This window comes from Schistocerca gregaria, chromosome 1, assembly GCF_023897955.1.
Source record: "Schistocerca gregaria isolate iqSchGreg1 chromosome 1, iqSchGreg1.2, whole genome shotgun sequence".
NCBI classification, from domain to species: domain Eukaryota; kingdom Metazoa; phylum Arthropoda; class Insecta; order Orthoptera; family Acrididae; genus Schistocerca; species Schistocerca gregaria.
Genome location: NC_064920.1, coordinates 1,106,881,217 through 1,106,908,456, shown reverse-complemented (window position 1 = coordinate 1,106,908,456; position 27,240 = coordinate 1,106,881,217). Strand labels below are relative to the sequence as shown.

Sequence of the window (27,240 nt, the reverse complement as noted above, 5' to 3'; positions counted from 1 at the left end):
TGACAAAATTTTGGGAGGTGCCATTTCTTCTGCAAGTGAAGTGAATCACAGCACGTAGCTCACACTTTGTGGAATTTTTTACTGACGTCTTTCAGGGAACTGGGAATGGTTTTTTGTTCGAGGGATCTATAATAAGCTACAGTTACCCGAGGAGCTAAATCATTGTAAATTGGTAAAGAATCTGATATGGAGTCCATTGGGCCTTGCAGCTTTGTCCAGTTTTAACAATTTCGGCTGTTTCTCAATGCCACTGAGACTAATATCTTTGTCGCTCATTTTTTCAGAAGTAAACTGGGGTGACACTCCAGGGTTTTCCTTCATAAAGGAACGTTTGAAAACTGAGTTAAGCGTTTATGCTTTTCTTTTTCTTCATTTTATTCACAATTCCAGTTCTTGTCTCATCCATGAGTGTCTCAAAGCCAACTCTGGTGCCATTAAAAGCCTTTACATATGATCAGAATTTCTTTGGATTTTTTAAATGATCATTAAACAATATCCTGCTATGGTAGTGATTGAAGGCTTCCTTCACTGCTCTCCCAAACAGATTTCATTGATTATCTCTCCACCTGTAGTCATCTGCATTGTTTTATACCTATTATGCATTTGTCTTTCTGAAGGTAGATTGTATTTTGAGAAATAAAGCAATTATATCTCATTACAAAACTGTTTTTATTATTATAATTGTTTTGTTTAAAGGAAATTTAATACACATATTTGTTATGTCAAGTGAAGAAAATCTTGCATTAGCAGGGAAATAGATATGTTTAATTGTTTCCGCAAGCTTGTAATCTTTCCTATTTTTAAAAATAATGTTAATATATCATTATTATTTATGGCAGTTTTTAGAACCACTTCAAAATGGCCAAATATAAAGGCTAAAATGTGTGGTTCCTACACCACCGCAATGACATACCCCTGTTTAGACACTGAGTTCTCTTCACAGATGAATGTAAGTTCCCTAGAGGCTGTGTTCTGAATTTGCGGAACAGCCATCTCTGGGCAAAAAATATTTGTGCCACATATGCTCAAGGTGTTTCAACACTGGTTTGGCATTAAACTGTGGGCAGTTATTCTGGACAGTCATGTGACTAAGCCATATCTCCTTCCACTCTACTTGATCTTCCTACAAAACATACTAGACCTGTTTGTGGAAGCTGTGCCACTGAACGCCCATCAGGAAATGTGGTTTTAGCATGATGGTGGGCACCACCTTACTTCTCATGTGCAGTTCTGAGACATCTCAACAGACAATATGACAAAGATGGATTGCCCGAAGTGTTCCAACATTGTGGCCGCCGCAATCACAGGATTTAACTCATATTGACTAACTCTTGGGCAGAAGAAGATTGGCCGACGCCAGTTCCAGCCACTGCACTAGAAATAGGAGGGACACCAGGTGGGATGGAAATGTACTATGTTCTGGTACACATGTATCAAAATGCTTTGTAAGTACAGTATCTGTAACAACATTGGTGGTAACACAGAGTTGCTGTTGCAATACAGCAGTATTGTTCTGTAAATGCAGTATACAGAGTTCTTTATTGTTTTGGAATAATGTAAACATGTAATGTTTAAGTGTTAATACAAACAACTATGCGTAAGTGATAAATTGATGTTTCCTTTCAAATTGTAACCTAATAGCTGTACTCTCTCACCCTATTCAAATCTTCAAGCACAAGTGGATGGGTTAAACATCTGAATTGAATCCATTGTAGAACGGAAATAGTACGTTTCTGGAATAACATGCCTATTCACAATCTTATGTATTCACTCACGTCTATACATCCTAGAAGTTTATATTGGGAATTTCTGAACACCCTGTATTTACTTTATTTGTATTTTAACAATCTACATGGTACTGCAACTATAAGAAGGGGGGTACAGTTCACCCAAAATAATGTGTCACCAGTGCAGAAACACATTTACATTATAAGCATTGACCAATTACATCCCACTGTTCTGCAGGGGTGACCAGTTGATTGTCACATTCCAGCCTAAACACTTCCAAGTGTTCTTGTAGCTGTGTCTTCACTATGTAGCATGGCACTGCAGCCTTCATGCACTACAGTGCATATAAAGTTCTACAGAATCAGGTACATTCATTATATACAATACCATTAAATTTGTACAAACTTCCAGCATACTGGAGTAGCTGTGGGTCTGCAACTTTTGTTGACCAGCAGAACGAAAAATCAGTCCAAAGTTGCAAATTTTACTTTTTTTATTTACTCGGTGACTAGTTTTGGGCTGAGAACCATTTTAAAATCTTCATAACATAGTCGAAAATATCTTTTCCAAAGTTGTGAAAACCATATCAAAAATGTGGAATGAACAGTTAAAGATAACTATTCTGTGTGTGTTGTAACTGTTTGTTGCACATTTTTGACATGGTTTTCCCACTTTCGAAAATGACATTTTAGACTATGTTACGATGATTTGAAAATGAGTCTCAGCCCGAAACTAGCCATCGAGTGAATAAAAAAGTAAAATTTGCAACTTTGGACAGGCTTTTTGCTCTATTCATTAAATTTGTGTTGGGAGAGGCCAAAATCTTTTATTGAAAACTATGGCAGATAGGGCTGTACGAGCTACTAGCTAGTCCAATTACTCAATAAAGGATGGGTAACTGTAGCTACAAGTACCTCCCACAGCTTTCCTACTTGGGGAAGATGCAGAATAAAATAACTTTGGGTAAAGCTGCACAACAGGTTATCCCAGGGGACTGACACAATTTACATGTCACAAAAGATCTTTGTTTTACAATGTCAGTATTGTAGTAAGCAACATTGTCAAAGATACTAAATTTTTTATTTCTTACTTGTTTTAGGCTATTTCATTTTGGGAGTGGAAGGTCGATCTTGTTTTGTTTTGGTTGAGCCTTTCTTTATGTGACTTTCTTTTTCGGTTATATTGACACAATCTGTTTAAACGATCATTTGCAGACTCACTAGCTGTAGATCACAAGCATGTGAGGTGTAGGTTTCTCTATAGGCTTCAGGTTGTCAAACTGCAACTCCCCTACCAAATAGTGGTCATTCACAAAGGAGCACCCCCACCACCACTACCCTTGTCCCCTCCCCCCTCCTTGCACTGTCTCTGCATCTACGACCCAAGTTCTTTTGTTCATACTCCGGTGCTCATAAATGGAAGCACTCTTTATAAAATGTATATTGTGTATTTTAACTAATAATGACAATTAAGTATTTTACAAAAACTTGTTCAGGATACTGTTTTTCCATTTTTATGTAATTTGTACAAGAGTTATAACATTTCATGCTGAGCTTTTTGAGATATGAAGTTTTTGTTTTTCTTATCTGGAAGACACGCTCCTGCAACAGAAACATGTAATTAGATACATTATAGTTTGAAAACAACAGTAACATTCATAAATATAATACTGGGTGGTTATAATTAAAGTGTGGCTACTCATGGAGGGCCATAGTATAATTATTATGGCAAAGAAACTTGGTAGATATGCCAATGCATTAACGTGGATCCAATCTATCCTGGAACAAAATTGGTTCCAATTTTCACCACCAGGTGCAAATCTAGCAATGTGAATGCAATAAAGTCACATAGAAATGTTTTTATATGTACTAGATTAGGAATGTGGCACAGGCTGAAGAGGTCAAACAACTCAGAAAACCACGCTTGAAAACAATGGTTTCCACATAGTTGAACTTTTCCAAAACACATGCTGTACAAGGAGGTCTTGATGACATGCAGACATGACGGTACATCTGACAGGGCCTCTGGTTGTATTCTCTTCAAAGAATAATGGACCAATGATAATGGTGCTTGTGAAGCCACACCACAAAGTCATGTATGGCAAGGACAATGGCTCTTTGTGCACAACATGTGGTTGAACAGTACCGCAAATTCAGCAGTTCTGTATATTCACTTCACCCTGTAGTGTCAAATGTGCCTCATCACTTCACAGAATATTGCCCGGCCAGTTGTCATCAACTTCGATATGTGCCAGAAACCAATGAGCAGATTCATAACATTGCTGCATTGTTTTAGAATGTTAGTGTCATCATCTTCAAACAATTTAACATTGGATCTCTCCTCAGACTGTTCCATCAGTGAGATACTCTCACAACAGAAACAAATACCGTGTGGACAGACCTTCAAGGCCCAAGGTATGGACCAGCTGCTGTGTCATCCTCAGCCCTTAGGCGTCACCTGATGTGGGTATGGAGCGGCATGTGGTCAGCACAGCACTCTCCCAGTCTTTGTCAGTTTTCATGGCTGGTGCTCCTACTTATCAATCAAGTAGCTCCTCACTTGGCCTCACAAAGCCCGAGTGCACCCCACTTGCCTACAGCACTCAGCAGACTCTGAAGGTGACCCATCCAAGTGGCAGCCAAGCCTGACAGCGCTTAAATTTGGTGATCAGATGGGAACTGGTGTTACCATTGAGGCAAGGCCACTGGCGATAATCTCTCAATACAACACTATAATTGCTGCCATTCTCTTCTTGGTAACCAGACTGACGTTATGGATTGTCAAATGACAGAGTGCATATCACACCATCATACAAATAGTGGACATTGCCAGATTTGCACCTGGTGGCCATAACAGGAATTATACATATAGTGTACAGCACCAGATTTGCACCTGGTGGCTGAAACTGGAACTAATTTTTTCCAGTGTAAATCTGTTCTGCATTAACATATTAGCATATCTAACAGGTTTCACCGCCATACGATAATTACAGCCCCAATTGTACCTCCTTAAGTAGCTGCACTTCAATTATAACCACCTGTACTAGAAGGAGCAATTACACTCCTGGAAATGGAAAAAAGAACACATTGACACCGGTGTGTCAGACCCACCATACTTGCTCCGGAGACTGCGAGAGGGCTGTACAAGCAATGATCATACGCACGGCACAGCGGACACACCAGGAACCGCGGTGTTGGCCGTCGAATGGCGCTAGCTGGGCAGCATTTGTGCACCGCCGCCGTCAGTGTCAGCCAGTTTGCCGTGGCATACGGAGCTCCATCGCAGTCTTTAACACTGGTAGCATGCCGCGACAGTGTGGACGTGAACCGTATGTGCAGTTGACGGACTTTGAGCGATGGCGTATAGTACGCATGCGGGAGGCCGGGTGGACGTACCGCCGAATTGCTCAACACGTGGGGCGTGAGGTCTCCACAGTACATCGATGTTGTCGCCAGTGGTCGGCGGAAGGTGCACGTGCCCGTCGACCTGGGACCGGACCGCAGAGACGCACGGATGCACGCCAAGACCGTAGGATCCTACGCAGTGCCGTAGGGGACCGCACCGCCACTTCCCAGCAAATTAGGGACACTGTTGATCCTGGGGTATCGGCGAGGACCATTCGCAACCGTCTCCATGAAGCTGGGCTACGGTCCCGCACACCGTTAGGCCGTCTTCTGCTCACGCCCCCACATCGTGCAGCCCGCCTCCAGTGGTGTCGCGACAGGTGTGAATGGAGGGACGAATGGAGACGTGTCGTCTTCAGCGATGAGAGTCGCTTCTGCCTTGGTGCCAATGATGGTCACATGCGTGTTTGGCGCCGTGCAGGTGAGCGCCACAATCAGGACTGCATACGACCGAGGCACACAGGGCCAACACCCGGCATCATGGTGTGGGGAGCAATCTCCTACACTGGCCGTACACCTCTGGTGATCGTTGAGGGGACACTGAATAGTGCACGGTACATCCAAACCGTCATCGAACCCATCGTTCTACCATTCCTAGACCGGCAAGGGAACTTGCTGTTCCAACAGGACAATGCACGTCCACATGTATCCCGTGCCACCCAACGTGCTCTAGAAGGTGTAAGTCAACTACCCTGGCCAGCAAGATCTCCGGATCTGTCCCCCATTGAGCATGTTTGGGACTGGATGAAGCGTCGTCTCACGCGGTCTGCACGTCCAGCACGAACGCTGGTCCAACTGAGGCGCCAGGTGGAAATGGCATGGCAAGCCGTTCCACAGGACTACATCCAGCATCTCTACGATCGTCTCCATGGGAGAATAGCAGCCTGCATTGCTGCGAAAGGTGGATATACACTGTACTAGTGCCGACACTGTGCATGCTCTGTTGCCTGTGTCTAGGTGCCTGTGGTTCTGTCAGTGTGATCATGTGATTTATCTGACCCCAGGAATGTGTCAATAAAGTTTCCCCTTCCTGAGACAATGAATTCATGGTATTCTTATTTCAATTTCCTGGAGTGTATTTACACTGTTCACTATTCAGCCTTAGCGTAGCACAGAAAAGTGTGAAGTATTTAGCAATAAAAATCTTTTACCACCTACCCACTGCATTTAAAAGATAATAAAATTAACTTCCATACTAACTGAAATCATATCTGCTTGGCATCTTGTAGTCTATACAAGGATTTGTGAATTTGAAGTATTGAAAATGATATAATAGTTGTTAACTTACATTTTCATTTGTTAATAAAGCAGAATTTAATAAACAATAACAATAGAAATTCATAGATAGAAAAATACATCAAATAAGAGAAAGGCAACCACCTACCTAAAAAGGGCTGGTCATGGCACACAAACACGTAATAGGAAACAGCTAATACTAGCTCTTGGCCTCTTGCTCTTTTTCCAGTACGAGTACACACACACACACACACACACACACACACACACACACACACACACACACACACACTGTACTCTTACCAGAAAAGCTCAGACACACTAGTGTTAGCATTTCCTATTATTTCCTATTACGTGTGCCTGTGCACCATCCGCTGGTCCCTCTACAAGGTGAATAAAATCTTTTGCACTGGCTGTTAAAGTACTTTTCATAAAAAGTCGCAAGCAGTCGCTCATCAGTAGAGATGCGGCCTCAGGTGATAGCTTTTTAAAAAATTCTGGCGTAGCAAAGTGGCTGCTTAGAGCCATTTATCGTCTGGACAAAACATGCTAAAAGCGGTTGCCTATGATTAAATTGACTAGGATTGCATGGCACCATACCGTAGACAGCACACAAGTGTGCATACCGCCAGTGCAGGTAAGTGATTGCCTTCCTCTTATGTTACGAATTTAATAATAAAAGTACAAAAGCTGTTGCTACTAGCAATATTCAAACCAGAAGCTTTAGAATAATAAGACTTTCATTCCAAGGACTCACATAGTGCCAACTCTGTTAATAAACTTTGAATGTTTCATACTTAACAGTGCTTGAAAATTGCCTAATCTTCAAATATGATTTTTTTCAGAATTTTTTTAGAATTTGGTTTTATTGCTTTAGGATACTGATGTCCACCTACTGAACTTCAAATCCTATAAGTATGAAGAAAATCAAAGAGGACCAGTCCATAACTAAAACTGTAATTGCACATAATGGAAATGTAGCTCAACTACAGCACTTCATGAAACCACGCTGAGCAAAATATTGCCAGTAACAGGACACCAACAATGAAGCAAACACTTACAGAGAACTGTGTAGCAGATATTTTATGCATAAATAGTCTTTCCCCAGAAATCACATGGGAAACAGAAGCCAAGACCTGACAAGATCATTCAAAATTAACAACAGACCACTCATGTACCAACACTTAAGGAAAAAAATAAATAAAACCTAGTGAGCATTCATCACAACTAGTTCAGGAAGAACAAAGAAAGTTTTTGCATCAGGGGATACCCAGACACCCCACATAGTTTTTATGCAAACACTAACCAATCAGGAAAGAAAATAATAATAATAATACATAATGATTGTTATATCTCACTGACACTGAGACCAATAGGGGAACGGTTCCGTTGGACACAACGGTAGAAAAAAGTAGCTGTGGGACAGAAGTCAACTGCAATAAGCTGTTGTTATGTTCACATTATCCATATGAGTCCTACAAGGTTGAGCAATTTCTGTTGCTTTTCCAACAAGAAAACTATGTTGTGCTTAACTGAGAAAGAAAAAGACTTCAAGAAGTGGAGATAACTCTGGAGTATATCCATAAATGCACACCACTCATAAAGAAACTTCTAGTGCACCTTGGTTTCCAAGAAAAGCCACAACTAAAAAGCAAATTGTGAACTGTATAGAGAAAGGTACAGCATCGTAGTAGTAGTAGTAGTAGTAGTAGTAGTAGTAGTAGTAGTAACTTTATTCATCTGTAGATCTCTTTTTACAAGGATATAGGACATCTCAAAGTATTTACAAGTTTAGACCAATTTCAAATAAGCCAATTCGTATACACATATATTTACAGGCTTCCATTAGAGACAATCATTAGATTTACTCCTGGTATACGATACTTTTTTACAAATAAATTATTTAATAATGTAGTGCCACACTGTTCACTCATATCTCACTATCAGTCACTGCACATCCTACACACACATTGTTTCATAACACTTCACCCCCCCCCCCCCCCCCCCCCCCACACACACACACACATTGGTGGTCTCTGGGCCATTTCCTGTATCGCAACTTCCCATTTGCTATCCTGAAAAACTGAGTCAGTGTCCCTCCATAATGAATGAGATGTTGAGCTCAGAAAGAAGAAGAGGTATCAAGATTGTGCTATGCATAGCTTGGGGTAAGTATTTCTAGAAAGGATAAAAAGAAGAGAAAAAACAAAGTGAAAGTGTTATGTGGGATGTTTTATAGTCATTATTATTATTATTTATTTGTATAACATTTTTTATCAAACCCCTACTCTGTTTCATCTAAGTAAACCTTCAATGTATAAAATGTATTGCATAACAAGTACTTTTTAACTGCCTTTTTAAAAAAAGTGTATTTTTGCAATTTCTTTAATCTCTTTTGGTAATTTATTGTACAGTTTTATTCCTTGGTATAAAATGCTGTTTTGAGTTTTATGTTTATTTTTTCTTGGTAAATGTAAGTTTAGTCTATCTCTTGTTGCATGGTCATGGACAGAGCTGCTTGTGCAGTAATTACCAATATTATTTTTAATGTGTACAACTGACTGGTAAATGTATTCACATGGAGCAGTTAAAATCCCCAGTATTTTGAACAGACCTTACAATGAGCTCGACTAGTATTTTTGGTTATTAGTCTTATGGCTCTTTCCTGGAGTTTGAAAATTGTGTTCTTATTTTCTGTGTTTGTTCCCCAAAAAAGAATGCCATAGCTAAGAATTGAGTGTACATGTGAATAATATGTAACTAAAAGACACTGCATGTTACACATTGATGATAGGATTCTTAGGGCATAACATGCTGATGACATTCTGTTTGCAAGTGCCTTTTGTGTGTTCACACCACTTCAACTGAGAATCAATATTCATTCCAAAAAATTTTGCATTTGTTACACAGTCTATAGAGGTGTCATCTACATTTAATTTAACACTATCATTTTTCTTCTTCAAACTGAAATTCATGGCATTAGCTTTCTTTATGTTCAATGTCACTTTATTGCTTATTGAAAATCATAAACTTCCTTGAGAGTTTCATTTGCTTTCTCGGCAATGAGTTCTCTTGTTTTCTCAGTGACTATAATATTGCTGTCATCGGAGAAGAGAATTTCTTCACCATGAGTAACACTATTGGGAAAGTCACTGATGTATGCCAGGAATAGTATTGGTCCTAATATGCTACCTTGAGGAACCCCTATATTAACGTATTTTGGTTCTAATAAGTGTTTTAGTAAGTGTTTAGATCTATTTGAAGTATGTACCCTGTCTGCTAGGTATGATCAAAACCAGTCATTAGCTACTCCTCTTATTCCTAATGCTTCTAATTTATTTAATAGAATCTTGTGGTCAACTGTATCAAACACCTTAGAAAGATCCAAAAATATGCCTGTGACACAATCATCTTTATCGGGAACATCAAGTACAACTTTTGTGAATTCTACTATGTCTGACTCCGTTTTTGCCACTTCAGAAACCAAACTTAGATTCGCTTAAAAGATTGTATTTATTCAGGTAATTCATTAATTTGTCTTTCATAATTGCTTCTATTATTTTTGAGAAAGTTGGCAGCAGGGAAAAGGGCTGGTAATTTGATATGTCTTCTCCATTACCTTCCTTAAGCAAAGATACAACTCTTGCCTGTTTTAACTGCTCTGGAAATGTTCTTGATGTGAAGGATTCATTTATTATATTTGTTACAGGGCCTGGTATAATCCCTGTGCATTGTTTCAGTACACACATTGGTACTCCATCTAAGCCTACTAACTTCTTATTTTTTAGTTTTTGAAGAGTTTTACTGACTTCATTCTCTGTGGTTGGAAGTAACATCATTGTATTTAGTGCAACATTACTTACAGGTGTTATATTTGTTTTGGGGAATTTTTGCTGTAACTTCTCTGCAATACTTGAAAAATGCTCATTTGCATAATTTTCTAAGTGTTGTAAAAATTCTGGATCATTGTGAATCTTTTTCATGGAACTGAGGTGTTTAAGTGTTTGGGAGGACTTCCCAACACCTGCAGTTATCCATCTGTTTTTGTGAGATGTTGATACAGACATGCATACTTTTGGAAATGCCTTTTAAGATAAATTTAAACAATGTGGAGAATTTAGAGAATTTCATATTCACATTGGTTTCCTTATACACTTAATCCCAGCTTTGTTTTCTTAGTTCTTTTAAAAATCTTTTATTTTTATTTCTGGTAGATGTTGTTTGTAGGCTTGCAGTTCAAGGAATGATTCAATGTCTGATTTTACTGTTGTTATTTGACAGATATGATCTGATAGTCCAAGATTTCTTACAGGTACATCACATTATTCCCTGCCCATATTTGTGGCCACATGGTCAATTACTGCTGCAGTCGTAGTAGTAAACCTTGTTGCACTATTGACCAATAGGAACATGCCAAAACTTTGAAGGATGTTTATGTAGGTGCTGCTGGATTCATTTATATTACTGTTGATGTTAATGTCACCACATAGAATTATGTTGACTGTGTACTTGAGACTTTATCTAGAACTTCTGTTAATTTATTGAAAAGTGTGTCCACACTACCACTGGGAGATCTGTACACACACAAAATGATTAATTTCTTGCTGATATGAAGTGCTGTTAATTCAATAGCTGATATTTCAAAGTGTTTTGTTGTCACTTACTGTACTGAGGTCATGTCTTGATTTGAACTGTGTTCCTTTTCTGATATAAATGCATGATCCTCCACCTCTTGAAGTAGTTCTGCAAGTAAGAATTTGCCCTTTCATACAATGATAATACTACATGTTGGATTTCTGTGTCTCTAACCAGTGCTCAGTAATACAAATTACTGTGCAGTTCAAAAATTGGAGCTCAACTTCTGATAGTTATATTTTATTTTTTATTGATTGCATGTTTTGATGGAGGATTGTTAAGTTTGTGAAATGCCCATATTACTCTTTCCAAAGGTTTGTTTTTCTTTGTGACATCTGGTATGCGTGATATATGAAGTGTTAGAATCTGTCGTGTGAGTGATTGTTTCAGTATCTTTTTAAACTGCTGGAGATACTCTTTAGGCAGGGGAACCTGTTGTCTGGATTTATCCTAAAAAAGACCTACTTTTCCTGCATATGACAACAGGTATTTGACCATGTGCAGCCTGAGATCCACCCCCTATACTTTCATTAATCAGCTGTACCAATCTTCCCTTCCCAGTCCTGTTTAGGTGTAGGCCATGCCAAGTGAAACCGCATCTGTTGATAGTCCTGACAGGCACCAGAGAAACATGAGCAAAGTTGGCTGTCCTCAGAGCCATCCCTAGCCCCACATTTATGAATGGGGGCTACTGGGCTAAAGTTAAGACCAAGGCATAAGGAATAAAAAAAGGAAAACTGCATCTAAAATAGCGTGGTGTGAACATGGCCAGTACATGAAGAAAAGGATAAGTACCCCACAATTAGCCTCACTGAACATTTAACACATACAATGACTTAAGTGCCCTTGCACAAGGCTAAAACCACAACACTTGAAACAGTTTTCAAAATTTAATATACAGCCCTACAGAATGAGTTACTCGTATTGTAAAAACCTTTGCTCTATTAGAGATTATCAATATGTTTTCATGTTTGCTGCATGTGAAGAAGACGATTGACATACTACTTGACTGTTCAGTATATACCACTCCACCGAACTGTTAGAGTCTTACACATGACTATCACAACCGGACAATCTTCAGTGAATTGGTACACAAGGAGGATAAACTAAGAGAACTATTAAAATTAAAACAGTACTCACAAATGAACTAGAGATATGTGCGCCAACAACAGGTGCAATGTTATGACTGAAGATATTACAAGATCCTAATGGAGCAGCACTCAACATCGAAATGGATGCAACAATAACAGTTCAAGAGACGAAAAGTAAGTTTGTAAGAAACATAAGTGCTGAAGTAGAATAGCTGACTGAAACATGTATACTTTTGGAGTGCAGAATAGCAGTTAACTGTATTAGAGCTGTACTTTACATGTTTGGCCAAATTTTTAAGACTGAATTATCATGGCCCAGACAATGTTATTTAAAGCAGCATGCCTTGTTCAGGGTTGTGTGAAGATGAGCAAAAGGAGGAGACAAGCATTACTGAAATGAAAATACTACAGATGTTAGGGGCATTTATGAAAATACAGGATAAACATGAAAAACAATTGAGAAAAAGAGACGAAGAAAATGGGAAAACTGCAGGAAGGACACAAAAAAACCAATGGAATAGAACACAGAATTTTTCTTGTCACCATCTAGTATTGCAGGAGGAGATATAGCTGGACACTACTATTCAGAAACTGACAATTAAGACAGAACTTCTAAACTGCATACAGGGCTACAGAAACAAAACCAATTGGAAACAGCTGAAGATATGAATGAAGAAGTCTGCATGGGCATTAGGTCAGGATGACTGTGAAAAAAATAAACTTGTTGAAATACAAAAGCAATATACAATTACTAACAAAGAGATAGAGGGGCTGGCCAGTACCAGTACAGCCGATAGAAACACAAAAAACAACCGAAAATTTAAGTTCCTAGCTTTTGGAATAAATGTTCCTTCATCAGGGAGGAGAGAGGGGAAAGAAAGGGAAGAAGGGAAAGTGGATTTAGTACTAAATCCACTTTCCCTTCTTCCCTTTCTTTCCCCTCTCTCCTCCCTGATGACTAAATCCACTTTCCCTTCTTCCCTTTCTTTCCCCTCTCTCCGCCCTGATGGTACTGGCCAGCCCCTCTATCTCTTTGTTAGTAGTACTGGCCAGCCCCTCTATCTCTTTGTTAGTAATTGTTTCACATCTTTATATGAGATTTTCCATTAATTAGTTAAAAGCAATATACAAGCAGTTGATTGTAATGTAACTGAAATACAGGAAGAAACTATACTATCGAGACTTTAGTTGTATCAAATTTATGTGTACATGAATCAAACAATTGTTACGTGTACATGACATACTGGGAGCAGACTGGAAGCCATAGAACATTCTGAAGGGCGATAGGGAACAAAAGGTTATGTCTAAAGAGAAGACTACAGAATATATTGAGGCATTTACAAGAATATAATGAGGCATGACAGAAGCATCAACAGCTATGGGAAGCAAGCACAAACGGATCATGTACAATACAGCAGTTTGAAACAACATCTAGAAGAGGAAGAAAGCTACAGCGGAGAAAGGAAAATCACACAGAAAATTGAGGGAATGGAAAGAACCTGTAGAACAATGAAGAGTAAATTAGACATCCTACTAATAGAGTAGAAGGAAGTATTTTCTAGCAAACCTGGTGTAATCGAAGCAAAAGAAAGCCACATCAGCCATACTTTACAAAACCATAAATGATACTGCAAGCAATGGTAGGGCAACAAGGTTTTGCATGTGAAGAAAAATGAGGCACATAAGGACACACCCCTCAACCTTCGGTGAACTTGGGATTTGTACCCAAAGTGTTAGTTAAGAGATTGGAGTTACCAGGAAAATGTAATTCAAGTTATTTCTGACTCACTGTATTAGTTGAGCGAGGAGCTAATTGGAGTTGCCAGGGAAATGTTGATAAAAATTGTTTCTGACTCACTATATTGATGAGTGGGAAGCTAACTGTAAATGCATGCCCAGACATCAGCACTGCACAAGCCCAGGGCAGCCCAGCTCATCCCCACCACTATTGGCATGCATGCTGTCACTGGGCATGACTGCGTATGTATGGGGCTCCATCTGCAGCTGGAGCAGCAAGAGTGTTGATCAACAACAGGTTATGTGAAGCCAATAACTTTTTACCAACAGGGACCATATACGCTAACATGCAGTTGTACGAGGGGTACACACGTACTACCACGACAAACAGCAAATGGTGTATCAGCAATAACTTAGTCAAATGAGAAAGAGAAAGAGAGAGAGAGAGAGAGAGAGAGAGAGAGAGAGAGAGAGAGAGAGAGAGAGAGAGAGAGAGAGGAAAAAAGGGAGTATATTCCATGTTATGAGCTTTCTTCTGTGTTCTTTCAGTTGATGAATTCGAACTAAAGATGTTAGGTGACTGATAACATGGATGATGCGCAACTGACCATTAGGTGATTGATGTCTCACATTTAGTTTTGTGATTTCATAGTTAACCGTATTTCGTGTTTTGGCTATAAAACTTATGTGTTGTCTATAATATTACTGTGATGTGGAATGTTAGAGGTGTGCATTTCAACAACTGTATTAGTTATGTCATTTCGATTAAACTTATTACAGTTTCTGCCTGTTTTTTGTTTTTGAAATTCGCTTCAAAATTTGAAAAAGAGGTCAATGGGGGAATGTAAGGTACCTTGCCTTACTGTGATATCTTTGCTTTCAGTAATCTCTGGGAGTAGAGTCAGTGGAAGCCACAGTGAGAGCTCTTGTTAGGATAGTTTGTTGGTTGATTTGGGGGAGGGGCCCTAAAAGTGAGGTCATTGGTGCCATGGGATTTTTGAAGTATTGGGAAGGAAGTTGGCCATGCCCTTTCAAAGGAACCATCCCAGCAATTGCCTGAAGCAATTCAGGGGAATCAAGGAAAACCTAAATCAGAATGGTCAAATCTGTTGTTAGGGCTGTGTGCCTAGTAAAGTGGTACATTTATGAGTATTGTAAAAGTAGACTGAGTGCCGAGTAGGAAGAATGCTAAGAGTAGTAACTGAAAGCATATATGTATGCTGGTGATATTGTGTTCAGAGTCACTTGGTTCATGGTTCAAGGGCATAGTGTTTGTATAATTTACTACCGTTGTCTGAAGCGTAATATGAGAATTGATACGGTGCGCGGATCAGGAAAGAGGGTATAAATGCGTACTTATGCTGTGAAAAAGAGCAAATTTCACATAATAACTAGTGCTCTGATACAATTGCTGCACATGAAGAATTATTTCTTTCTTTCTGGGGATCGACATATTGTACAACTTTGCACTTATTAGTACCCTGCACTGATGGTGCCTTACACAATGCTCACAACCTGCATAGAGAACAAATGAATAAACATGAACACAGTGCCGAGTACAGGTATGGGAGACCACAGTTCTATTTTTGTAAAGTGAGGTGAACTGTAAGTAATGCCAAAGCAGAGTAAGAAAAACTGGTTTCAAAAAAGGCGAAAAAATGCTAAGTTTGAATGAGATACCAGAAGTCTTTCAACCTCAACCTCCACTAATGAAAAATGGAAAAGCAGTTGTTTGCAAAACACATATATAAGAGGTAAAAACACCACCAGTAAATTATATACAATTATATCTACACCTACATCTACATGGATACTCTGCAAATCACAGTTTAGAGCCTGGCAGAGGGTTCATCAAACCACCTTTACAATTATTCTCTATTATTCTACCCTCGAACAGTTCACGGAAAAAATGAATACCTGAATCTTTCTCTATGAGCTCTGATTTCCTTATATTACTAAGACAATTATTTCTCTCTATGTAGGTCGACATCAATAAAATATTTTCGGATTTGGAGGAGAAAGTTGGTGATTGAAATTTCTTGAGAAGATTCCGCCGCAACGAAAAATGCCTTTTTTTTAATGGTGTCCTTCCCAATTCTGTTTCCTGTCTGTGACACACTCTCTCCTATTTCACGAAAATACAAAACATGTAGCTCTTCTTTGAACTTTCTCAAAGTACTCTGATAATCCTATCTGGTAAGGATCCCACAACAGGGACAAGCGTAGCATATGCAGTCTCTTTAGTAGCTCCAATACATTTTACTGTGTTAATCCTTTCTGGTAAGGATCCCACAACATGGCCAAGCGTAGTGTATGCAATCTTTAGTAGTTCCAATACATTTTCTAAGTGTTCTACCAATAAAACACAGTCTCTGGTTTGCCTTCCTCACAACACTTTCTGTGTGTTCTTTCCAATTTAAATTGTTCATAATTGTAATTTCTAGGTATTTAGCAGTCCTTAGATTAGACTGATTAATCATGTAATCAAAGTTTAATGTTTATTATTATTTACGCGTATTATGTGAATGACCTCACACGTTTCATTATTTAGAGTCAATTGCTAGTTTTCGCACTATACAGATATCTTTTCTACATTTTTTTGCAGTTTGTTTTGATCTTCTGATGAGTTTAATAGACAATAAATGACAGCATCATCTGCAAAGAACCTAAGATGGCTGTTCAGATTGTCTCCTAAATCATTTACGTAGATAAGGAACAGCAGAGGGCCTATAACACTACCTTGGGGAATGTCGGAAATCATTTCTGTTTTACTTGATGACTTTCCATCAATTACTACGAACTGTGACATCTCTAACATGAAATCACGAATCCAATCACATAACTGAAACAATATTCCATAAGCATGCAATTTCACTACAAGCTGCTTGTGTGGTAGTATCAACAGCCTTTTGGGAATCTAGAAATATGAATCAATTTGAAATCCCTTGTCAGCAGTACTCAACACTTGGTGTGTGTAGAGAGCTAGTTGCGTTTCACAAGAACAATGTTTTCTAAATCTGTGTTGACTGTGTGTCAATAGACCATGCTCTTCTAGGTAATTCATAATATAAGGAAAGACTGATTTTAATCTATAAAGACCAAAATGTACAGGAATGTTATGTATCCACATTTCCAAAATGTCCACAGAAGGTGCTCTGTAAATAAAGGTGAAACACATCTGGTGTAAAATACACTTTAACTGCAGTAAACTTAATGAAGAAAATCCAACAACTTATTAAACAGCTGCTGTGGAAGTTGGCTATGTAAACAAACTTGTTATATTAATATTTGAACAACATTCTTAATAAATGTCAAGATCTTTAAAAGAATTTATTGTTGGTAACACACAATGTAGCCTTCTTTGGTCAGAAGTGCCCTTAACTTACATTTCCATATTGTTTAATTACCTTTAAATGATTATTTCTTTTTCTTTGTCACTACTGGCTGCACAGGGGCAGGGGCAGCATATGTTGCTTGAGATATGCGGTTCATATAGTACAGCGCCACAAGGGAGAATAACAGACTGGAAAGAAAACTGAACATTATTTTCAGTTCACAGATGTCACTCCTGATATATCAATAAATACAGTATAAATTAAAATGTAAAATTATCAAGAGAGAACACCTCAGCAAAAATCAATACCAGTAAAACGGCTACTGCATTTAAAGCATAGCAGCATGCAGTTCACCACCTTTCTTTCTGGATTAGGGCATTCACTTTATATTTGACATTAAATTGCATGTGGCCACTTTGACACTGTCACACAATCACGGATCTTGTTGCATTAATTGAATAATAATTAAATGTAACAACAATAATAGATTAAAAGACCTGATGTTGCCAGTGACGGTCACACAAAAAATCTGAATTATTTATTCTACACTTTACAATGGTAATCCTTGGATGGAGAAATGTATAAAATTAAGGATACGCTACCACTCAAGTAGACACCTGCTGCTGCGGCAAAACTGACAGTCACTAACTGAAGAATCAATCTTGCTGCAGACGTGGGTGTGTGCATTTAGGTTTGTGTGTGGTTGTGTGTGACTGTTTGTACTTTTACAAGAGAAAGAGCAAGACTTCGACGACTAATGTAAATATTGTTTTCTGTTGCACGTTTCTATGCACCACGCATCAGTCATCTACGGGTGACTGGTTGTTTTCCTTTATTTTAAGCATTATTATACACTTTAATGCAAGGAATTACTAACCCTGGCATTTATTTTAAAAGACAGTCCGCAGCTTGTGATCTAGTGGTTGTGATTACTGCCTCTGGACTGCGGGATCCAGGTTCGATTGCCAGCATGATCGAAGATTTTCTTCGCTCATGGACTAGATGTTTCTGCTGTCCTAATCATTGCCTCTCAACTTTACTGATGTGCAAGTTGCCAAAGTGGTAACAAATAGAGGCATTAGCACCAGGCAGCAGAACAACTCTGGCCAATAATGCCATATGATCATTTAAATTTTTCATCTTAAAAGATAGATTGCAAAAAGGCTAATTTATATTTATAGAATTTGTAGATTTAGAGAAAGCTTTGAAATTCTGAAGGTAGCAGTGATAAAATATAGAAATCAAACGGACATTATGATTTGTACAGAAACAACACTGCTGTTATTAAAGTTGAAGTAACTGAAAGGGAAGCAGTGGTGCAAAATAAAGGTTAAACAATCTGTACATTGAGCAAACACTAATGGAGACCAAGAAGAAATCTGGAAAGGGAATAAAACTTTAGTGGGAATAAATAAAAACGTTGAGGTTTACTAATGACAATGTAATTCTGTCTCTGGAAGGTACCAACAGGGATGTGGAGCTATGCTGAGCCAATGCCATGGCTTGCTGTGCTTGTGCTAGGTTCCACTGTTGAGGATCTGTGGTGCACAAAGCCTGGTCGAAGTGGTCCCACAGATCCCTGACTGGGTTTAAATCAAGGGAGTTCAGTGGCCAGGGGAGTAGAGAAAACTCATCCTGGTGCTCTTTGAACCATGCACATACACTGCAAGCTGTGTGAAGTGAGCTGCTGGTAGACGTCACCATGCCGAGGAAAACAAACTGCATGTAGGGGTGGACATGATCCACAAGCATACGTGCATACATGACACTCCCACCTCCGGCCTGGACCCTTTTGACAATTGTTGCAGGGTATTTGCTTTCTGTCTGATGGAGCATAAAAGGTGATTACTCTGAAAAGGCCACCTGTCACCAGTTAACAGACAGCCAGTTTCAGTATTGGCATGCAAATTACACAGCCTCTGTAGCCAATGAACAGCTGTCAGCATGTGTGCATGAAGCAGGTGCCTGCTGCAGAGGCCAATATGCAGCAATGTTTGGTAAATGGTCACTGAGAACATACTATTGGTAACACCTTGTTTCATTTGGACAATCAGTTGTTCAAGTTGCACATCTATTCACTCGTACATATCTTCTCAACTGTTGTTCACAGCCATTATCTATGGCCCATGGTGTGGCATAGTTGCCTTGGCACTGGTTTTGGATAGTGCCATTTTGCTATGCATGCTATACTTTAACCACAGCAGCATGTGGACATTTTACAAACTTAGCCGTTTCAAAAATGCTTCCACCTTTGGCTCAAAAGCCAATGATCATGCGCTTTAGGACATCTGTTTCCACATTACAACAATGCCTGCACTGTTTTCCACATCCCCTGACACAGTTTATACACCCTCCACTGCTAGTACAGCCAGCCACCCACTTTCTGTGAAAAGTTATTGCATGTTCACAATGAACACAGATGGTGGTTACATTAATGCGACTGGACTGTGTAAAGCAAGAAACAGAAAAAACAGCTGTTCTGAAAGAGAACTTTTTTAACATCTGATACAAATTTAAGTGTTAAGACATCTTTCTGGAAGTACAGAGTGACTCAAAAGCCTGTTAACATCTGAAAATTCAATTATTTCATGGAATAACGTACGTTGACAGGTAAAAACTGACACACATGCTTGAAATGTCATGGGGGTTTAATGAAAAAGGGGGGGGGGGGGGATACCAACACTTCATACAATACAAAAGCAGCATTAGCATAACAACTGATCTTTAGCAAAGACAATGTTCTTTATAACAAATGCTCAACATGTCAGCCATCATTCGTCAACAATACTAAGTCGACTGACAATATTGCGAATAGCACTGTACAGCTTATCGATATGGATGGTTAGAAATAGCTATCAGAAGTTGTCTTGTAGCATCTCTAATGAGGTTGGATAATTGCAGTAGACTTGTGGCTTCAGGTAATCCAAAACCGACAATCACACGGGTTGAGGTCTGGGGACCTGGGAAACCAAGCATGACGGAAATGACAGATCAGAATGCATTTCTCAGCAAACAATGTATGCAAGTGGACTTTCATATATGTAGCAATGTGGGCTGGAATGCCTTCCAGCAGGTGTTTATAAGCCACACTAGGGATGATGAGATTCTTTAACATATCGCTGAACCTAACACCTATCATATGGTGACAACTGTTTGAAACGTTGCATCCCACATTTCCTTGAAGAAAAGGGTCCCATCATGATTGAAGTGGTAAATCCACACCACACCGTGACTTCTCCTCATGGGCTAGAGTTTACAAAACAGTTTTAGGATTTTCGGTAGCCAATATTCCGAGGGTGTGTGGAATAGGCTTCACCACAATACGTCAGACAACCAATCAACACCTTCCCTCATTTCATTAAGTGTGTGCACTGAAAATGCTCTCCGCATCACAAAGTTGGTGGCTAACAGTTCATTACAGTGCTCGATTTTGGCCACAGAGAACTGTAGAGTATGTGTTAGTGCTCTCCAAAAAGTCATGCGTGAAATGCCAGTGTGAAGCACCATTTCGCAAGTGCTGACCTCACCATGTGGAGATGAACTGCCCAAATGCGGTAGCACTTTCTTCTGTTTGCAGACTATGGCGCTTTGAACTTTGTGCTCATTTTCCACACAGTGACCCTTGTCACAGGATCCTTATTCATTCAAATACCCTTCTTATGGTGATTGGATCCTAAAGCGGCAATAGCCAGTTCTCCATTCACTAACAGTGCCCTTTCAGGTAAAGTTATGCCACGATTACTGGCCCATCTGACTCCCTCTCTCACTACAACTCATTTTATACATGATTCTCATGTGGCATCAGCAACAGGTTTCTATCCAGCTCCATCTGTTGGCCAGTTTCTGCAATAGATTTTGGTTTCAAAAAATCCCATACTGTTCAGGCACATTTGTCAATTTTTACCCCTCCATCTATATTAGTCTGTGAATTAATGCATTTTTAAATGTTAAAGTACTTTTGGGTCACCTGCATTTGTCAGGTGAGTACCCTTATACAGAAGTGAAATATGTACGATAAACAGTACAGGCAAAATGAGAATAGAATCTTTCGAAATATGGTGCTGCAGGGGAACATTAGGTGGGTAGACTGCATAAAAATGAAGAGCACTTGAGTCAGTGTGAAGAGAAAATGAATTTTTGGTACAACTTAACTAAAGATGGGATTGCTTTATGAGACACATTCTGAAGCATCAAGGACCTTCTTAATGAAGAGAAGTGGGGCATAGGGAAAGGGATAAACATTGTACAGTGAGACAGGGCTTCAACACCATAAGCAGATTGAAAGGGATGTAAGGTTCAGTGGTTACGAAGATATGAAACGACGCACACAAGACACGGTAGTGCAAAGAGCTGCATCAAACCAGTCTTCAGGCTGAAGACCACAACCACAACGGAGGGAAACATGTGACTTATTAAAGCTCTGGGTCAGCACACAAGGCATGTGCCAATAGCAAAATTGATAGCACACTGCCTGTGAAAGTTAAGGACGCATATTCCAATTGACCAAATGGTATAATTATCAATTTCTGTAACACAATCACTTACCATGTTGTTGTGCAAACTCTGTGTATCATACCAGCAGAAACCATGGCAATAGCAAGACAAAGTACAACTGAAACAAAATTAAACACATGCTCAATATCTTCAATTCATTAATACCGGAAGAAATTAAGGAATCAAAACTACAAGTGTCATTTACATTACCTTCAGGAAAAAGGGTTGTTTGGAACCCTTTACCGAACAGAGCTGACTCCAAATTTCCAACTGCCTGACAATATAATAGGAAAACAAATTCATACGTGAAGATGTGGAAAATTACTTCATGAAAAATGCCATTCTCTGACAAGGAAGAAACAATCGTTTTTAACATCCAATTCTATGCAAGTCATTAGAGATGGGGTATTAGGCCAAGTGAGCATAACAGGGAGGATATGGCTTGACTGTAATGGAAGGTAGAGCATTCATGCAATATATATCTCAGGGAAACAACTGAACACTACATCAAAATGTCTGTAAGGGAATTTGGACCTGCTGGTCTCTGAAAGGAAAGCAGTGTCTCACAACCATGCCATCTAATGGCACATCAAGATAATACTATAACAATTTAATGTGTATTACATTAAACAAGATCACAATGGTGACCACTGAAATTATCAGCATGTCTAAATTAAATAACTAGACACATTCTGATCTAAATAAATTAGTTAACTTGTAGGTAATATTTCCGGTAGAGACTGTTTTGAATTTATAACGAATCTGTTGTAGCACAGTAGTTGTGCTGAAGGTATGAAATCAAATAACAAACAATTCCAGTGAAAGACAATGAATTTCAGTAGTTAACTGCCAAAGCACTCCTACTAAAGACCTAAAATTTAGCTTCCTCTACTAAAACAATGGTATTCATATAACTAAGTACCAAGAGTTGGATGGAACCCAAGGTTTTTGATAAGTGATGGTGGGCTGTAGTTCCCAGACAGTCGTAGTTCCAGAGTCATTCAAAGATATCTTGACAACACAGAAGTACCCCTGCCGTATAATGTATGTAAAAATTAATTTGAAGTTACCAAAGACTGACGATACGCTATTACAACTAACCTTCGTTGATGTAGCAATACTATGTTTTGCTGCAATAAATAAAAATCTCATATAAAAAATTTTCCCATTCCATCATGGCAGGCTGTTACAGCAACTGATTTAAAAGCGTTTCAGAACAAAAACTGTTCAGGTTGCGAAATTATTAACGTCAGCGTTTCACCCTTTAGCATCATCAAATTGTCTACAAAAATAAGAAACCAAACAATTAACAAATGGAGGAAAAGGGAATGGTCCTATCTTACATGGCTATTCAGACAATGTGAATTAAAAGTAATACAAACTTATGTAAAAGTAGCTGGATACATGATCCATCAGTTATAAAACCACATATAATATAAAATATACACCAAGGTAACTGGATATATAATCTATCCATCATGAAACATCTAAACAACACAGTAGACCTAGTGGAAAGAGAGAAACAGCCAGGAAAACACTGAGAAAGTAGAAATATGTGGCGGAAAAATTTTCCACGGTTATCGTATGTTACCTTCAACACACCAGCAATCTCACTGTTTTCGAGGTACAAATCTGTGAAAATCCCGTTCGTGGGAAGCTTCTATTATGAGTTAGCTACACACTTTAAAAATAAGATTTGCATGTTGTTTACACTCCTGGTAATAAGCTTCAGTCTAATTATATTCACAATGAATGCCCCCAGAGAGACAGGTATGCAGGGTCAGGCGTATATAAATAGGTGTGTAGGAATTGCAAAAAGTCATAAATAGGTGGCCAGACTGGCAGCGGATTCAAGACCTGGTTCAAGGAACACACTAAGAAAGGTCAGGTTAAGCAAAATTCCGCATTTGCTGAGTGTCTGAAGTCCAGTGGGCACCACACCCACACTAGAAAACCTGAGGGTAATGCACATTGCTCAGAAGGAGAAGAAGTTGAGTCTACTAGAGGAGCTTCAAATTGTTAAATAACTTGACGGTAACAAAGGCAAGTTGATGAATGATCAATTGATTAACAGTAATCAAGCGTATTATGATACAATGTTACCAGTGTTCCAAATGTTGCTGCATTGATTATTGTGTGTCGACGGCATCACACTCAATTTGTCGATTTTTGTGTGGGAAGTTGAGGGAACCCTATTTTAAAGGGAGCTTTTTAATGATTTTTTTTTATTGTAGATGTTTTTTATTGTAAATGACTTTGCCTCTTTACATTTTATAACTTACATTTCTTTATTTTCATGACCAAGAATATTTTTGTCTCTTTTTGTGAAGCTTAAGACTGCCCTCCAGTCATGGTATATTGAAGCTTTATTGATTCAGAATGCATATGCTATGAATGTACTCCAACTGTTAGCTGTTTTACTCTATGTGACGGAGTTTTAGAGACATATTTTGATACGTTGTTTTTTATGTAATCATTTTACCTATTCTTTGCGCTTTATATGGGGGGGGTTACTTTTATTTTATTTTTGGGTTTTATGTGTCTGCATTGGTTTGTTTATATGCATTTTAATTACTAGGTTTACACATGTTCGTATCTTAAAAATGTTCCTTAAGCTAGACATGCGTGCCACCTGGGTACAGACATTATGCCATGTGTGGTTCGTACTGCCGTTATGTAAGCGTGACCCTATTTTGTACAGCCATGGCAGAGTCATTTGGTGTGTTCAAGTTAACATATGATAACCATGGAAAAATTTTCCACCACATATTTCTACTTTCTTGGTGTTATTCTGGCTGTTTCTCTCCTTCCACTAGGTTCACCGCATGGTTTAAATGTTTAATGACAGATGGATTATATATCCAGTTATTTTGGCGTCTATTTTACACCATATGTGGTTTTATGACTGATGGGTCACATATCCAGTTACTTTAAAGTTTTTATTACTTTTAGTTCACTCACTCTTTTCCTCCATTTGTTTCTAACTGATTGGTTTCTTGCTCTTGTAGACAATCTGATAATGCCCAAAAGGGTGAAACGCATGATTGACATTAAATAATTTCCTAACTGAGACTGATTTTGTTCTGGAAAAATCTAATGTCAGGTGAGATTGAAATAAAAGTAGATTATGAACTTACATCAATGAACCAAAACATCATGACCACTGCCCATCATGAGATGGGCTGCTGTCTGGGGCTGTTGAGTGCTTGTGACATGAAGAAGTGATGAATATGGAATTAATCTAGAGGTGATACGGGGAAATCCATTGACATGACTTTGACGAAGGGCAGATTGTTATATTCAGCAACGAGCATCTCTGAAACGGTGAAGCATGTTGGCTGTTAGTGTGCTACTGTCATGCGCATTTATGAAAAGAGGTTGAAGGATGGTAAAACCATCAGAAGACAAGGTGGTGGACACCCAAGGCTCATCTTGGAATGTCTAGGGCAGAGTTTGCTCATTCTGTAATGCAAGATAGGCAGCAATCTGTTTTAGATGAGATGACGGAGTACCATGATGGTGCACGCACATATATTCAGTCCAAATAATTGAAAATGGAGCTCTGCATTTAACAACCCCTACACACTTTAATGCTGACCAAAACAACATTGTCAGTTACAACTGTTATGAGCATGAGATCACTGATACTGCACTGTGGACCAATGAAAATAGGTCAAAAGGTTGGATGAATCACGTTTCTTGCTACACCAGGTCGAGGGTCATGTCAAGATATGTCATCACCCAGGCGAATGGCTAGCTGAAACACACACTACACCATAGATGCACGCTTCTGGGAGCTGTATTTTGCTATGGGGACATTTACCTTAGGTTCCATGGCACCGTCACAGCTGTGGACTACATGGGCATTATTGCGGACCACCTGCATGTTTCTTGTCTTCCCATAAGGTGATGGCATCTTCCATCAGGATAACTGTCTATGAAACAAAGCTAGAATCATGTTTCAATGGGTCAAGGAGCAAGATGGTGAAGTCACATTTATGTGTTGGCCACCAAATTTGGATAATCTGAACCCAATAGAACACATACGGGAAACTATTGGGCATCATATCTGCGATCACAAACCACCAGCTTGTGTTGTATTGGAATTGCTAGACCTGTGCATATACACTTGGTGCCACATACCTCCAGAAACCTACCAAGGATTTGTAAAATCCATATCATGCAGAACTGCTGCTGGTATTGCATTCCAAAGGATGACCAACACACTATTAAGCAGTTGTTCAAAACAGTTGGGTTATCAGTGTATTTTTTTCTACAATAGTCACCCACAGCAGATTCAGGTTAGTCTCAAGGTTCAGCTATGCATCAGTTGCAGAAACATTCAAAGATACATCACTAGCACAGAAATACCCAGCCACATATGTAAAAATTTATCTGAATTACGAAAAACGTATAACATGGTGTGCAAATTCCAAAATATTCCCACGAAGCAACTGTCCGACATCTTCAGGTGGTTCAATCTTGCTGGTGGCTAGGTACGACGATATCCGCATGTCGACACCTCGTTTCTAGAACAAGTGCAGCTAGAACACGCAGGTCCGGAAATCACACATGCACAATTATTTGCAGATAGATGGTGCTGTACTCGAGATGCTCTCTGCCAAGAATCACAGAGCAGCTCTCCTTCGCACGCGCTGTGTTTACTATCAGTGTGGGCAGACGTTACTCACTAAATACCATACTAGACCAATGTTATGACAGGTCTGTGATCAAAAAATCTGATTTTCGTGTTGTGATTTACTAGCAGGCAATGCAGGGTTCCAGGCTGTGCTCAGTTGAAACCTGGCATCCCTGTTAATGAGATTATCAACTGTACAGATGTGTATTGCTTGCTTAATGATGCAATCCCACAAAGATGATGCCAGTGATAAAACTTCAGTCTTTTCATAAATCATGTGATGACCTGTAGTCAGAGAGTGTTGCGTAATTGCTGACTTTTCCGGTTGTCGAAGGCTTTTATGACGCTGATGTTCATCACAGCGTTCTTGTACTGTGCGACATGCCTGGCCTATATATGCTGCCCCACACTTGCAAGGAAATTTGTACACAACACATTTCCTCAGGCGAAGATCATCACCAAACCCAACAAGTTTCTCAGTTTTGCAGACAGTTGAAAAACACACTTAATGCCAAATCTTCCAAGGACTCTTCCGATTCTGGATGATGTGGCACCAAAATACAGCAAAAAGTTCAAAGTGGTGGGTGTCTTCGAATCTTCATTCAGCTCCACAGACTGAACTTACTTGAGCTGAATACATTACGTATCCATCTCTCAGAATAACAGTTTTGTTGGAACAATGTCTTCAAATGTTGTATTTCACTAAAAAAGGGATGCTTGAAGAGTCACAACTTAAGACATGCTCTCAGAACTAATCTTCCTTCAAAAATATATAGGGTGTTTATAAAAATTGAGTCTTTTCTTATGGGACGGAGTACTGGTCAAAAACAAGATAAAAATAGTGTCTATTAAAATATGAGTCTGCGCATCCTTAAAGGCCAGTGTGGGTCATTTGACCACACTGTCTAACAGTAGTGTCATCGCAGCATGTTGTACACTGC

The 27,240-nt window shown here is 39.1% G+C and overlaps 1 protein-coding gene across 3 annotated transcripts in view; it reads right to left on the bottom strand.

Moving 5' to 3' along the window:
- Positions 1 to 1,520: 1,520 nt before the first annotated feature.
- Positions 1,521 to 27,240, bottom strand: part of LOC126283098 (protein KRTCAP2 homolog) — a 42,551-nt gene continuing 16,831 nt past the window's right edge. Inside the window, exons 3-7 of one of the 3 annotated variants that reach the window (XR_007551380.1) lie at positions 21,871 to 21,934; positions 21,712 to 21,778; positions 17,239 to 17,354; positions 11,033 to 11,111; positions 1,521 to 3,329 (exon numbers count right to left, since the gene is read on the bottom strand). Coding sequence is in view for 2 of the 3 variants with exons in the window: in XM_049982246.1 (XP_049838203.1) it covers positions 17,249 to 17,354; positions 21,712 to 21,778; positions 21,871 to 21,934 (237 nt within the window). In the remaining variant the exon portion in view is untranslated. Of the gene's footprint in view, positions 3,330 to 11,032; positions 11,112 to 17,237; positions 17,355 to 21,711; positions 21,779 to 21,870; positions 21,935 to 27,240 lie in introns of those variants that run through there. The other 2 variants (XM_049982246.1, XM_049982247.1) reach the window with 2 other exon arrangements.